Source organism: Lycium ferocissimum, chromosome 11 (assembly GCF_029784015.1).
Source record: "Lycium ferocissimum isolate CSIRO_LF1 chromosome 11, AGI_CSIRO_Lferr_CH_V1, whole genome shotgun sequence".
Classification (NCBI taxonomy): Eukaryota; Viridiplantae; Streptophyta; class Magnoliopsida; order Solanales; family Solanaceae; genus Lycium; species Lycium ferocissimum.
This window is the reverse complement of record NC_081352.1, coordinates 43,767,143-43,777,161: the sequence shown is the minus strand read 5'-3', so window position 1 is coordinate 43,777,161 and position 10,019 is coordinate 43,767,143. Positions and strand designations below refer to the sequence as shown.

The following is a 10,019-nucleotide window of genomic DNA, read 5'->3' as shown; positions in this document are numbered from 1 at the left end:
TCACAAAAAGATTATCCCAAAATTATTGTCATTTGAAGAATTCAAGGCCAACATTTGATATTGTTCCAACTATAACCTGATCATCAAATACGTAGTTTTTCTTAATACTACTCAATTCTCAAAAAGCGCCTAATAAATAGGTATAACTTAATATACTATACCTTATTTATTTTTATTTTTAATTATTATTAATTAGTGGGCGTGAAAAAGCTAAAATGACAGTTAAAATGGGAAGGAAGGAGTATGCGATCAACTTATTCTATTCATTAATAACATTATTCTTTTACACTATAATATATTTTAATTAACTTGTTTTAATAAGAAAATTTATCTAATCTTCTAAGATACTAATATTTTAACTGAGTTTGATACTATAAAATTTATGTTACATAATCTGTGTATGAAAGAGAAACTAATAAAGTATTAGTACTAGATTGTAAAGATTATCCTTCTAAAGGGACGAATTAGTAGGCTCCATAGAGGAAGGGTATCCTTGGAAGAATAGCTAGCATATATCCGCAGTAGGTGTTAATGGTTCAGTTCAATCGATTATTTTAATAAATTTTTATCATATTAATTTTTTGGATTGCTAGATTGTATAATATCAAACTAGGCGTTTCGAAATCATTTCAATCATCTCAGTTTCTTTGCACTATTGATACGATGGATAAATTTCCTGTGATTTATTTTTTAAACATCATGTAGTGTTATGATGTCTCATTTGTTATGTAAGATAATAACATGATTTAATATAACACATAAAATATAGAGTAACAACATTAAATGCTCAAACAAGATTTTGATTTACGGGGTATTTTTTTTTGGTATGACCATTTGGTATCCAAAAATTACCAGAGTCCGACTAATTAAGATTCGTACTGCTTGACCCGTAAAGTTGAAAGCGCTCCTTACGAGGTATTTTTCTCTATTCGCAGGACACAAACCCGAGCCCTTTTGTTAAAAGTGGAGGGTTCCCTCACCGCACCCCTTTTCGATATAAGGTAGAGGTTGCCAGGGGCATATGTAGCATACAAGGTGGGGGTTCAATTGAACCCTAACTTTCGTGCGGAGCATAAATTTATGTGTAAAATGTATTAAATTGCAATAAATAGTAGACATTAACCAATAACTTTTAAATAACAATGGGTTCAACTAAAAATCCTGAAAGGTTGAAACTATAAAATTTAAATTCTGGATCTGCCTCTAGAGGTTGCAATAACACATGTTATGTACTTACTGTTGTGGCTTCATTGTCCAAGTAGGAGTATGAAGTATCTTGATAATTATGGAAAGGAATCCTACAAATCGTGACCGCCAAGTCTTTACCATAAAACACATGAAATCCTACTCCGAGTAGGACTGTGAGCTGGAACATGTTCTTGAACCAGGTCCAAGCACGTGGTTCTTTCTTCTCTGAATCTTCTCACTTGTCTGAGATGGAACATGTCCATAAACCTGTTTCATTCATCTGTATCTGCAGCAACCTTTGACTTATCCTTTCCTAGCTCATTCTCCTATCTCTGGGGTGAGCATGTTCTTGATCTCGATTCAATCAGCTCCATCTTCATCGGTTAAGCTTAATCCATGATGAGCTTAGTCTTCACAATCTGAATCTTCTGTAACTCCCTTCTCTTACACACTTCTTCCCCCTGTCTTCTGTACTTGCTCACTTCTTCATATCTGGACTCTGAAGAACATCTTTATTACTTGGTCCATCTATCCTTATCTTGCTCTGATTTGTTTACTGCACTTTGGTCTCTGTGTTGGAATATGTTTGCAGACCTGGTTCATGGGTTCGGATATTTTGCTTGTCTGCAACTATCCACTTCAGGATCCTGAGAACATTTCTTAGAACATATCCCCAGATCAGGTTCACTCATCTCGTTCAGTGGCTTTGTTCATGATTTGCCTTTGTCTGCTTCAATCACTTCATGTGTTTACAAATCTGGTTTATTTTCTTTGTTCATTTTACTTTGTCAATAATCAAAACACATATGCTTGAGTCAACACTTACGAATCAAAATAAATTATATTGTTCTATCAGTAGCAGCAGTCCTATATTTTGTTAGCTTTAATAGCCCTATATTTTGTTTCCTTTCGTTCACTTATCCTATTTCCTTTCCTTAACTTTCTTTCATGATCAGATGATCATGTATGGAAAGACTAGCAGAGCTTTCTGCATAATGATTAATGGGGAAGTTCCGTTTGACATAGTTAATTAAATGGACTTGGGCCTAATTCAACCTTAAAAGCTATTTCATGAGGGTAGGAATATACTCAAAACCATATAAAGAGACCTCCCATCCCTAAGTGAGTCCATGTCGGACTCAACAGACACAGCGCTTAATATAGAACATTTTTTTTAAAAAAAAATTTAAAGGCCACTAGGCTGGTAGCCTAGGGCTTATTTTATTTATTAAAAAAAAAAACACCAGCAGCTTAATATAGAACATAGTTTTTTCGCGCAGCTATCTTTGGTTGCCTAATATAAGGTCTAAACTGCAACGATTGACTATAATATATGCACAGAAAGGAAAAAACTAATTTCTCGCATCTGAATATTGTTTTCGGTCGTCTTTCATTTTCATCTTTATTTTTTGTTGAATCATGCAAACTGTAATGCATATGAAGATGAATAATACCGTACACAATAAGAAATAAAACCCTAAACTAATACCATGAAAATGAGAAATAATTCACGTGTTATGTTAAATTTGTGCATTTACTCTATATTTGACCGTGATATAGTTTTAATTATAATTAGTCAACTATAATATGTTTTTTACATATTTATATTTATATTACATATAAATATAATTTTTTTTTTACATGAAAATGAGAAATAACACCGTGATGTAGTTCTAAACTAATACCATGAAAATGAAAAATAATTCACGTGTTATGTTAAATTTGTACATTTACTCTATATTTGACCGTGATGTAGTTTTAATTATAATTAGTCAAATATAATATGTTTTTTTACATGAAAGGACCAAAAAGACACATTTTAATTTATTGAAGATGAATATGCTAAGGCATGTATCACAAGGACAAACAGAAACTATCAATAAATTAAGGACCAAAAGTGTTATTCCTATATTTTAATTAACATAGAGGATTAAGGTGATTTCTTCAGAATATCACGGATTAAGCCATTAAGGTGATTTCCTCAAACTCCTGATAAACTGAAACCTGCCGAAGCTAAATAGGAAAACAATTTTAAAAAGGAAAGTAGAAGACACGCATTAACACGCCGTACGTCCGTGTAACAGAACACACCATAAAAAAATTATCAAATCACTAGAGTTGGTTTTCTAGGTACATAATTTTGATTGCGAATCGTTTAGAATACAATATAAACTAGAAAAGAATGAATAAAGAACAGTACTTAAAGAAACAAGAAGAGAGGGAAAGAAAATTCTCAAACTCAAAGTACATGCATATATCCACCGGTTACATTGAAAAAATGAATGATAATAAGACAACAAACAACTGGTATGTATAAATAAAATTCTAAAGCAAGATCCACCTAACAATACAAACTTTAGAATTTGGATGCACCAAAAACTAAAAAAATGTAACAACGGTTCCATCCAAATGCCCCTATAAGAAAAAGAAAAAAAAACAACAACAATACCAAAAAAGAGAAACTAAGATTTGGACAATGTCGATCGATATTTACATGAAATCATCAAAATTTAAACTCTCTGGTATTTCAAATTTCATCAAATTACTGCAAAAGCTCTCTTTCTCATCTTCTGTGGGTGTCGATAACACTGAATCATAGCTGAAATTCTGATTGCTGCTGTTGTTGTTCAGTGATTGAAAGGTGGAATTATCAGAAGTATCAGAGTTACAATAACCATAGTTTTGTGGAGGTAGCATTTGGCCATTCATCAAATAGGATTCCTCCACGTGTCCTTGCATGGGCTGAGATAAAGATGAACAAGGAACATTTTGTGTGGTGAAATTGGGTATTTCTTGAATCTGATTTTGGAATTGGTAAAATGGAGGCTGATTTTGCAGTGGTGCATTCAATAATATTTGATTTTGTTGAAGTTTTTGTAACAACAAATCAGACCCTTCAAGGTTTTGAAATTGACTGTTCAACAGTTGATTTTCTTGAAGTTTTTGTAGTAATAATTCTGGGTTATTCTCATTGTGTGATGCCAAAAGAGTAGTTGCAAGTCTGAAGACTTCAGGGTTTGCAAGTGCTTGTAGTCCAAGTAAGCTCGAAAGGTTAAATTGAGTTGAACTTAGGAGGGACGATAAGTCTAATAAATCAAGACGAGGACTATGGGTCACTGGGTCGATACCATTTCTTAGAAGTCTTTTTCTTATGTGAGTGTTCCAATAGTTCTTGATTTCGTTGTCTGTTCTTCCTGGCAAACGAGCCGCTATAGCTGACCACCTAAGCACAAACGTAAAACAAGCACATAAGTTTTGAGAATACATAAATGATAAATTAAAATTGTGTTCTGTCTAACAATTTAAACTTTTAAATTATCTGATTGCACAACAAATTTTAAGCTTCATGAAAGTATATTGCTTACTTGTTGCCAAGAACACTGTGAAGTTGGATAATAGTTTCTTCTTCTTCAAATGAGAATCGCCCTCTCTTAATATCAGGTCTCAGGTAATTCGTCCAACGAAGACGACAACTCTTTCCACACCTTTGAAGTCCTGCAAATTATTTTCAATCAAATATTATACACAAAGTACCCCATATACATGGAAGAAAATAAGAAGCCATCTACAATCTTGATGTTAATAAACAATTGGGATGAACAATATACATACCAGCATTCTTAGGGAGTGTTCGCCAGTTTCCGGGACCATGAAGCTCAATATATTGGATCAGTTTATTATCTTCTTCTGGTGTCCATGGACCTTTTTTGAGTCCATTTTTATCACAACATGGTGATCTTCCCATTGCTTTTTTTTTTCTTCTAGATGTTATATGGAGATTACTTAGAAAGTTGGGAAGTGTTCGAGAGAAATTCAAGTTGTTGTAGTACTAGAAAAGAACTTTAGAGAACAAAAGTGAACTTGTAGGACCTTAAGATAATGAAGACCAATATTTATAGATGAGAAAATAGATTGAAGTCAATAGTATTTGGCGCCGGCCTCCTTCTATGTCAATGCATCAATCTCTTTGTCTGCTGTCTCTTGAGAGTGAAACGTACAAAAGTTACTTAAAAAAATAATATATAAAATAATGTAGTAATATAGTCTTTCTTCAACAATAAAAGTGTTTGGACTTTATCTGGAAAAAGAAAAAATGTGAAAAATTTGGATGAGTGAGTTGGGACAGGTGGCAACCAACTAATGGTTTTGACCTTTAACATCAAAGTCTTCAAACCGAGAATTATTAGTCGGTACGGTAGTTAGATTTCTCCTACCAATTATAATGTCAAGGTTTCATGTGATTCAGTGTTTTTGCTTCTTTGTAACAAAAAATTAAAACTTTTGAATTCAAATTGTAGAGATATGCATCATGCATAGTCCACAAAAAATTTCATAAATTACGTAGGCTATCATCAGCGTATCTGTTTCAGTCCAGTTAGTCCTCTGCGTGTCACTTTTTAGAAGCTTATTAGGACCTAATCTTGGAGACAAAGTTTTGATAATTAATAAAGTGAAATAAAATATACTACAGTCATTGTAATCTTTGACATGCATGCATCCTTGGAGGAAGACAGTATAAGTTTAGAGATAATAATATAGTAGAAAACAATTAATGTGAAATTTTGAAGGATTTATAAAAAAGGGCAAAAACGTATATATACATAGTAAGAGGGTATATTTACAGAACATGACGATACTTTTCAGTTTACCAAATATATCAATAGATTTCTTACAAAATCTATACGAATCAGGTAAATTAAAAAGAAGCAAATAAAACACAGTAAATAAGGTAAGGAAACTAATTCCCTTATTTTATCCACTTTTCTCTCCCCATTCAAAATTAAGAGATATTGTTCCTTGATTTTCTCCAACTTTTGCTCCCTCATTTCATCCACTATTCTCTCCCATTCAAACTTAAGAGATATTGTTCCCTAATTTTCTCCAACTTTTACTAAAAAAATTCATTCTAATCGGTAATTCTCTCATTCAAAATTCACACCAGGAAACATATATATATATGTATAATTTTTGTATGCAATATGTATAACTGTATAAATTCGTTATATGTATAAAAATTGTATGCATATTTTGATTATGATAAAGTACATATAAATTGTATAAAATCTGATCATATTAAAGTATGTATAAATTTTGAGAAAATGCGTATAATAAATCTGTAATTGATACAAACCAGATTCCATACAAAGTTCATACACCTGAAAATAAATATGTATAAATTTTTGTATGCAATATGTATAACTGTATAAATTCATTATAATTTTTATGTATGAAATATTTATAAAAGTCGTATGTATATTTGGATTATGATAGAGTACATATAAATTGTATAAAATCTGATCAAAGTATGTATAGATTATGAGAAAGTATATATGTATAATAACTTTTCTAATTGATACAAACCAGATTCCATACACATTTCATACACATATTAGTTTTCAACATCTTTAAGACTAATTCATATCGAATTGATTCGCATTTCATACACATTGTGCCGCATATATCTCAAAAATGAAATAGCAGATTACATACACATTTCATACATATATTAGTTTTCAACATTTTTAAAAACTACAGTTTATATAATTTGTACAGATTTCAAACACACAATGATCACATATATCTCAAAACGATACAAACGAATTTTATATACAGTTAATGCACAGGTTAGTAATCATAATCTTTCTATAATTAATGTATAAATAATTTATACACATTTTATACACACAATTACAACACACATTTCAACTTTTTTACATGCTGCATTAAAGAATTTTTTTTCTTTTTTGCATGAAACATATCATCACTCCCAATATCCCGCTACTTAAATTCATAAGATTTTCTATTCATTATTTCCACAAACAAAAGTCGAAGCACAATTAAAGTCTAACAATGTAGGATCGGAAAACAATGTTAATATACAAAAATAATGATGAACAGTAACAATGGTGAAAGATGGTTTGAAAATAGTGAGTTGAAAATGCAGAGAATTTCTATCAGGTAAAAAACGTTAAAATTGGTGGAGAATTGTTTGTTGATGAAGCTGAAATCGTATCATACTAGGAGAGAAGATGAATTTTAGGTCTAGAAATGATGTCTATCATAGAGGGAGGGAGGGAGGGGGAGAGAGAGAGAAATCTTTTTGAAAAGAAGCAGAAGTTGATTGATAACTATCCTAAAATTAAGCCCACATTTAAAATCAAATTCTTTTGGGCAATTCACAGAATTGCGCTTCTTTTGGGGTGGTCTTTAAATTTTGCCCCTCATATTTAAAATCTTTAAATTTTGCCCTTCGGCTAAAACCCATAGGTTCCAGGTTCGAACCCACACACAGTCAAAATTTTAAAAAAAATTCGCAAGGTAGAGTTTAAAATTCTCTATGCTCCCACCGACATACACTTGTGAAGAAATTACCAAAGTTATCTTTGGACCCGGCATACTTATGCCTTATGGGCAGACTTGGCATAAGTATGCCGGGTCCGGCGCATAACTTTGATAATTCCTTCACAAGTTTATGCCGGTCCGCATAAAAGTTTGCCCGTTAAAAAGTATACCCACCGCGGACTTTAGTTAAACATAACTAAAAGTACGCCGGAGGGGGCGGAACTTTGCCTTGAAGCATATATATATATATATATATATATATATATATATATATATATATATATATATATATATATACTTTTCAAGGTAAACTTTTAGTAATGCCTTAACTAAAAGTGTGTCCCATAAAACATAACTAAAAGTATGCCCCATAAGGCGTAAGTTTTCCTTAAGGCATAACTAAAAGTTTGTCTTATAAGGCAAAGTTTAAATTTTGCTATGCCCCCTTCAACAGACTTTTAGTTATGTTTAACTATAAGACTTTTAGTTATGTTTAACTATAAGTCTGAGGGGGCGGACTTTTAGTTTTTTTTTTTTTTTTTTTTTTTTACTTTTCAAGGTAAACTTTTAGTTATGCCATAACTAAAAAGTATGCCCCAAAGACATAACTAAAAGTATGCCCATAAGGCGGAACTTTTCCTTAAGGCATAACTTAAACTTTGCCTTATATGGCAAAGTCTATGCCTTAAGGAAAAGTTCTTGCCTTATGGGGCATAATTTTGTTATGCCTTAACTAAAATTTCGCCCCATAAGGCATAACTAAACTATGTCTTAGGAAAAATTCTGCCTTATGGGGCGGACTTTTAGTTATGCCGGATCTAGCATAACTTTAGCTTTTCCTTAAAGATTGTATGCGGATCAGCATACACTCCCCTAGTCTGCGCTTGCGAAATTATTTTTTTATTTTATGCTTGAGCGGGGGTTCGAACCTTTAACTTTATGTATTCGCCCACTTTTCCAAGCGAAGGGCACACTTAAAGACCACAAATATGAGGCAAAATTTAAAACACAAATTTGAGGGCAAAATTTAAAGACCACCCCAAAAGAAGGGCAATCCACGCAAAAAAATGAATTCTTTTCCTAAAAAAAAGCCCAAAATCGTGGGTATCCGATTGCCCCAAATCTGGTATCTTTTTTGTAATTTTGTTGGTATGTTTTGTAAATGAGGAAAAATATTCTTATGTTTTGTAATATTGGGTGTTAAGCCGTATCATTAGGTCATTTTCCAAAAAAAAAAATAAAAAAAAAAAAACAGATAGACAATCTATCAAATATGTACATTAGGCTGCACGTGGAATATAGGAGGTCATTTAAATTGACTAATGAAATGGTCACATAATCCATTAATTGAAACTTATAATATTGTTATGGCGATTTAACATTTTCTAAAATCTCTTCTTCATAATCAGGAAGAAATCTTTGCTCCCTTTCTTCTTCTTAATTAATAGTATTTCATTTTGGAATTAGGATGTCTAAAATGGGGAGATTTCAAGGTTCCAGCTGATTAGAGGATTGAACTTGTATTCTGAAAGCATAAAGGTCAACTATTACATTGGGAATAAAGTCAATATATAACAAAGAAATTAAAGAGCAACACACCCCCAATATGGCAAAGGACTGCATACTGATTGATAGGAGATCAATACGTATTCTAGAAAATACAATACAACTAGGACCTATTTTTGCCCCAAGGTCATTTTTAATCAGAAAAAGAGAACTTTATGAGAAAATGATTTAATTTTTATTTACAGAAAACTTTTTTTTTATTTTTAAAGAACGCGTGTTTATATAAAAGACGCTAAGTTAATTAATTTCTACTTTGAGGATTCTTGTCATGAGGTCAGCCCAATCCAAGACCATACACGTAGCCTAGGGACAAGTGTCATTTTAAGTTTACATCTAATATAGCAAGTCAACAAGGCTATCTTCTTATGTGGATCTCTCATAGCCCTCACTGTACCAGTGCTGATTAAAATTAATCGGATAAAAACCAGCAGCCTCACGTATCACAACCACTGATTACAAGTGGCCCCAGTGTGGACATTCTTAGTTATTGACAATACCTTACACACCAATACATCAACTTTGAAATCTCACTTGCTTAACAACATACGTTTTCCTTTCTAAGCCATGCATGGTTGTAAAATGTGCAGAGTGTAGAATGCTTTTGGTATATGTATCATCGTTGGAATAAAATTATAGTATACTTATTTCTTTAAATTATAGTATACATTAAGAATGTAAGTTATATTTTCTAATGATATAACATACACCTTTAGCACACCAAACTTTAACCAATAAACATTTGTTAAATCTTCCGGTCTATCTTCGAATACGCTAATTTAACATTTTTCAATTTCTGTTGGAAGGTTTTAAAGCAATGTTCATACCAGTAAATAAAAGTTAGATTTTGGTAATAAAAGGTGGCCCTTCATGTCAAATAATATTACACACTATCATAAGCTCATGGCGTAAGTTCATATTTTGAA

General features: G+C 31.9%; 1 protein-coding gene across 1 annotated transcript; it reads right to left on the bottom strand.

Annotated features, from left to right (window-relative positions):
- Nucleotides 1–3,435: 3,435 nt before the first annotated feature.
- LOC132036385 (transcription factor MYB41-like) lies at nt 3,436–5,033 on the bottom strand. Its single transcript, XM_059426713.1, has 3 exons — nt 4,801–5,033; nt 4,554–4,683; nt 3,436–4,411 (listed from the first exon to the last, which is right to left on the bottom strand). Exons 1-3 carry the CDS (start codon nt 4,931–4,933, stop codon nt 3,679–3,681), a joined length of 996 nt encoding a protein of 331 aa, XP_059282696.1. The 5' UTR covers nt 4,934–5,033; the 3' UTR covers nt 3,436–3,678.
- Nucleotides 5,034–10,019: the final 4,986 nt, after the last annotated feature.

What these genes read in the sequence shown, in the direction of transcription:
- LOC132036385 (XM_059426713.1), bottom strand. Translation starts at nt 4,933, where the DNA reads ATGGGAAGATCACCATGTTGTGATAAAAATGGACTCAAAAAAGGTCCA. An exon ending in AACACTCCCTAAGAATGCTG is followed by an intron (nt 4,684 to 4,800) that starts GTATGTATATTG and finishes AATAATTTGCAG; the next exon opens with GACTTCAAAGGTGTGGAAAG. An exon ending in CACAGTGTTCTTGGCAACAA is followed by an intron (nt 4,412 to 4,553) that starts GTAAGCAATATA and finishes GTTTGTGCTTAG; the next exon opens with GTGGTCAGCTATAGCGGCTC.